At 48.7% G+C, this 5,791-nt stretch overlaps 1 protein-coding gene across 1 annotated transcript; it reads right to left on the bottom strand.

Moving 5' to 3' along the window:
- Window positions 1-1,825: 1,825 nt before the first annotated feature.
- LOC139239110 (chloride intracellular channel protein 6-like) lies at window positions 1,826-4,999 on the bottom strand. Its single transcript, XM_070867632.1, has 2 exons — window positions 4,975-4,999; window positions 1,826-2,391 (listed from the first exon to the last, which is right to left on the bottom strand). The coding sequence occupies exons 1-2, from the start codon at window positions 4,997-4,999 to the stop codon at window positions 1,826-1,828; spliced, it is 591 nt and encodes a 196-aa protein (XP_070723733.1).
- Window positions 5,000-5,791: the final 792 nt, after the last annotated feature.

Raw genomic sequence — 5,791 nt, 5'->3', positions numbered from 1 at the left:
GTCCAGCCAGTTTGTATCTTGTGTATTGTTTAGTGCCCCTATCCCTATCCTGATTTGCCTTTTGAAACGTGGCGAACGTTTATTTTCCAGACTGGAGGAAGGTATACAGTGGTGTTCCTCAGGGGTTGGTACTAGGACCACTGCTTTTCTTGATATATACTAATGAATTGGATGTGGTTGTACAGGGCATAATTTTAAGAGGACAGACAGGTTAGTGGAATGGGCAGACACGTGGCAGATGAAATTTAATGCTTCATCTGGGCTTCAAGATTAGAGGTATAGAGTATAAAAGCTTGGAAATTATGATGAAACTGTATTAAATATTGGTTCGGCCTCAACTGGAGTATTGTGTCCTATTCTGGGCACCGCACTTTAGGAAGGATGGGCAGAAAATATTTACCAGAATGGCTCCAGGCATAAGGGACGTCAGTTATGTGGATAGATTGGAGAAGCTGGGGTTGTTCGCCTTGGAGCAAAGAAGGTTGAGAGGAGATTTAATGGAGGTGTTCAAAATCATGAGAGATCTGGACAGAGTAGATAGAGAGAAGCTGTTCCCATTGGCGGAAGGGTTGAGAACCAGAGGACACAGATTTAAGGTGATTTGCAGAAGCACCAAAGGCGACATGAGGAAAAACATTTTACGCAGCGAGCGGTTAGGATCAGGAATGCACTGCCTGAGAGGGTGGTGAAGACAGACTCAATCACAGCTTTCAAAAGGGAGTTTCATAAGAACCTGAAAAACAACCAGGGGGCATATATTTAAAGTAATTGGTAGATGGTTTAGAGGTGATTTGAAGGGAAACTCTTCACCCAGAGGGTGGTGGGGCCTGGAACTCACTGCCTGAAAGGGTGGTAGAGACAGAAACCCTCACCACATTTAAAAAATACTTGGATGTGCCCTTGAAGTGCCGTAATCTACAGGGTTACGGATCAAGAGATAGAAAGTGGGATTAGGCTGGATAGCTCTTTGGTGGCCTGTGTGGACACGTAGGCTGAAATGGCCTCCTTCTGTGCTGCAAATTTTTTATGATTCTACCCCCTTCCTAAATATAGGTATTACGGTAGCAATCTGCCAGTCCTCTGGCACTACACTTTTTCTCATCATCATCATAGGCAGTCCCTCGAAACGTGGATGACTTGCTTCCACCCCAAAAATGGATGAGTTCACAGGTGTTTCAATGAAGGACCTAATATTCCAGGTCCTGAACTACATCCTGAAGGGTGGAAGATGCCTGTGTGTGGATTTTTTTAACGTGTGGTGGCCGTTGCACACCAGCCACCACACGGGCTTGACAGAGCTAGGTCTTGGTCCAGTGGCAAGGGTTAACCAGGACGACTGGAGACCTGCTCTGCTGCACGGACCTAGTGCGCGCACATATCGCAGTGTGGGCTGGGCCCGTGCTGCCCCTGGGCCACTGGCCCCGAACCGACGCCTCCCCTGGGCCCCGATCACGTCCCTCTACAATCTCTCGCCGCTCCTTCGCCCCATCCTCGCTGTTCCTGCTGTATCTGCCCACGCTCCAATCACCGACCTGAACCTTGATGACCTCACTCTTTGCTCCCATCGCCCTACTGCTTCAGCTCGCGCTGCTCCCTGTAGTGGCCTACCTCCACGCTGCTCCCAGGGACTCCACAATGCACCCGGGGCCGCTGGCTGCTCCTGGGGCCCCCACGTTACTCCCGGGGCCCTGCTCTCCGCAGCCTCCTCACTGCTCCTGGGGCCGCCGGCTGCTCCTGGGGACCCCACGCTGCTCCCGGGGCCGCTCACTGCTCCCGGGGCCCTGATCCCCGGGGCCTCCGCGCTGCTCCCGGGGCCGCTCGCTGCTTACGCTCGTTGCTCACGCTCGCTGCTTCCGGGTCCTCCACGCTGTTCCTGGGGCCGCTCGCTGCTCCCGGGGCCTCCACGTTGCTCACGCTCACTGCTCACGCTCGCTGCTCCTGAGTCCTCCACGCTGTTCCTGGGGCCGCTCGCTGCTCCCGGGGCCGCTCGCTGCTCACGCTCGCTGCTCACGCTCGCTGCTCCTGAGTCCTCCACGCTGTTCCTGGGGCCGCTCGCTGCTCCCGGGGCCGCTCGCTGCTCACGCTCGCTGCTCACGCTCGCTGCTCCTGAGTCCTCCACGCTGTTCCTGGGGCCGCTCGCTGCTCCCGGGGCCGCTCGCTGCTCACGCTCGCTGCTCACGCTCGCTGCTCCTGAGTCCTCCACGCTGTTCCCGGGGCCGCTCGCTGCTCCCGGGGCCGCTCGCTGCTCACGCTCGCTGCTCACGCTCGCTGCTCCTGAGTCCTCCACGCTGTTCCCGGGGCCGCTCGCTGCTCCCGGGGCCGCTCGCTGCTCACGCTCGCTGCTCACGCTCGCTGCTCCTGAGTCCTCCACGCTGTTCCCGGGGCCGCTCACTGTTCCCGGGGCCGCTCACTGTTCCCGGGGCCGCTCGCTGCTCCCGGGGCCGCTTGCCGCTCCTTTTATGGCCCCGACCTGCCACTGGTGTTCTCACGCAGGTCGGGGCCTCCAGAAAAAAAATTATTATTAATACTGCAGGAGTGAGGGATTGAGTAACGAATTATTAAATATGTGTCATATTGCCTCTGCGATCTCTTCCCTAGATTATTTTAAAATGTGGGGATGCAATCCATCCGGACCGGGGCTTTTATCATCTTTGATTTTGATTTGTTTATTAAATATATCTACATTTTTATTTAAAATACTCTTATATCGTTATTAATCTTATCATCTAATGTCATGTCCACCTGTTCTATCTCCCTGGTAAATACTGAAGCGAAATAATGATTGAATATTTCTGCCATCTCTCATCATTACCTGTGATATTATTCTGTCTATCCCTTAATGGCACTATCCCATCCCATCCTTCCTTTTTTGTTGATCTGCCTGTAAAATATTTAACTATTTCGTTATGTTCCTTGATAATTTAATTTCATTGTTCACCTTTGCATTCCTAATTGTTTTTTTGACTTCTCTCCTATTCTCTTCGTATTCTCCCTTTTCATGCACTCCCCTGCTGTCTATAATGTCTTAAAGTATGCCTCTTTACTTACCCTCAATTGTTCCCTTATGGCTTTATTCATCCATGGAGTCTCATTAATATTTAGTTTGTTCTTTCTTTTAACGGAATATACTGTTCCTGCACTCTGAACACCATTTTTAATGTTCCCCATTGCTGTCCTACATCGTGATTTGTCAATATTGTTGCTCATACTTTGCTAAGTTCTATTCTCAGCACCTCAAAATCAGCTTTTCTACAATCTATTGCCCTGGTTTTCATCATACTTATGATCTTCTCAATTTTTATCTTAAAGCGTATTATATTATGGTTACTATTGCCTAGATGTTCCCCTACTTTTACATAAGAACATTAGCACATAAGAATTAGGAGCAGGAGTTGGCTACTTGCCCCTCGCGCCTGCTCCGTCATTGAATAAGATCATGGCTGATCTGATCTTATGCTTAGCTCCACTTCCCTGCCCGCTCCCCAAAACTCTCACTTTCTTATCGCTCAAAAATCTGTCTATTTCCACCTTCAATATATTCAATGACCCTGCCTCCACAGCTCTTTGGGGCAGAGGATTCCACAGCTGTCCGACCCTCACAGAGAGGAAAGTTCTCCTCATCTCAGTTCTAAATGGGCGACCCCTTATTCTGAAACTATGCCCCTTAGTTCGAGATTCCCCCACAAGTGGAAACATCCTCTTTGCATCCACCGTGTCCAGCCCCCTCAGTATCTTATATATTTCAATAAGATCATCTCTCCTTCTAAACTCCAATGAGTACAGGCCCAACCTGCTCAACCATTCTTCCAAAGTCAACCCCTTCATCTCTGCCTCAACCTCATGAACCTTCTCTGAACTGCCTCCAATGCAAGTATATCCTTCCATAAATAAGGAGACCAAAACTGTACAGCACTCTAGATGTAGCCTCACCATAAGAATATAAGAAATAGGATTGTATGGAATGGCAGAGCAGGCCCCTAGAGCCTGCTCTGCCATTCATACGATCATGGCTGATCCGATCATGAATGTGGCGATTGCAAATATGAGCAATAACATGTACAGTGCAAATTGATAATATTCGATTCAGAATGACAAGAAATTCAATAATGAATTGTGAACTTTCAGCAATATGAAAAAGAACAACATAAAATCAGAAATAAATGTGGAGATTTCAGCATGGGGAAATCGAATTAAATAATGGAAATCCGCAATAGATTGTGAGGTTGCACAAGCAAAGTCCAATTGACTACAATAAATAATGAAGTGCGATTTACACAAAATGAGAAAATAAAAGCTCAAACAACAACAACATCTTGTATTTATATGGCGCCTTTAATGTAGTGAGATGTCCCAAGGCGCTTCACATGAGTATTATCAGATTCAAAACATTTGACACCGAGCCACATAAGGAGAAATTAGGGCAGGTGACCAAAAGCTTGGTCAAAGAGGTAGGTTTTAAGGAGCAAGGTCAAGGAGGAAATTGAGATATTGAGGTAGGGAAGCAGAGAGATTTAGGGAGGGAATTCCAGAGCTTAGGGCCTAGGCAGCTGAAGGCACGGCCACCAATGGTGGAGCGATTATATTCAGGGATGCTCAAGAGGGCAGAATTAGAGAAGCGCAGACATCTCGGGGGGCTGTGGGCTGGAGGAGATTACAGAAATAGGTAGGGATGAGGCCATGGAGGGATTTGTAAACAAGGATGAGAATTTTGAAATCGAGATGTTGCTTAACTGGGAGCCAATGTAGGTCAGCGAGCACAGGGGTGATGGATGAGCGGGACTTGGTGCGAGTTAGGACATGGGCAGCCGAGTTTTGGATCACCTCAGGTTTACGTGGGATTGAATGTGGGAGACCAGCCAGGACTGCATTGGAATAGTCAAGTCTAGAGGTAACAAAGGCATGGGTGAGTGTTTCAGCAGGGGCGGAGACAGGCGATGTTACAGAGGTGTGTTATATCAGTAAACTTGTATTTACTCTGTACAGCCACCAGAGAGTTCATCTCTTGGAGTCCCAAGTGATCCCATAATCCCTTATATTTAAGGAGGCCTCACAGGTTGGAGGGGCATTCTGGAGACCTGCAATAAAAGACTAAGGTCATACTTTACTTTGAACTCAGAGTGTTCAGTCTGACTCTTTCTCCATACATAACAACTAGCAATGAGATTCAGATAGCTAACCCAAAGATGCAGAGAACAGTGGGCATCCTGGAGAAATTTTCGGTGGGAGATGATTGGGAAACTTTTGTGGAGCGTCTCCACCAATACTTCGTGGCCAACGAGCTAGATAGGGAAGAGAACACTGCCAAACGAAGCGTGATCCTCCTCTCCGTCTGTGAGGCACCAACATATGTCCTCATGAAGAATCTGCTCACTCCAGCGAAACCCATGGAGAAATCGTATGACGATTTGTGTACACTGGGCCGAGAGCATTTGAACCCTAAGAAAAGCGTTCTGATGGCGACGTACCAGTTCTCCACCGACAAAAGTTCTGAAGGCCAGGAAGTGGCGAGTTATGTCGCCAAGCTAAGATGCCTTGCAGGACATTGCAAATTTGAAGGACATTTGGAGCACATGTTCAGAGACTTTTTCGTGCTTGACATTGGCCACGAAACCATACTTCGCAAACTTTTGACTGCAGAGACCCCAACCTTGAGTAAGGCCATAGCGATAGCCCAGGCGTTCACAGCGACAATACGAAGCAAATCTCTCAGCACACAAGTGCTGCTACAAGTACTGTGAACAAAGTGATGTTGTTTTCGAATCATAACGTACAGGGCAGGTTACACCTACCT

This window comes from Pristiophorus japonicus, chromosome 26, assembly GCF_044704955.1.
Source record: "Pristiophorus japonicus isolate sPriJap1 chromosome 26, sPriJap1.hap1, whole genome shotgun sequence".
NCBI classification, from domain to species: Eukaryota; Metazoa; Chordata; class Chondrichthyes; family Pristiophoridae; genus Pristiophorus; species Pristiophorus japonicus.
The sequence above is the reverse complement of the archived record's forward strand: the minus strand, read 5'-3'. Positions and strand labels throughout refer to the sequence as shown.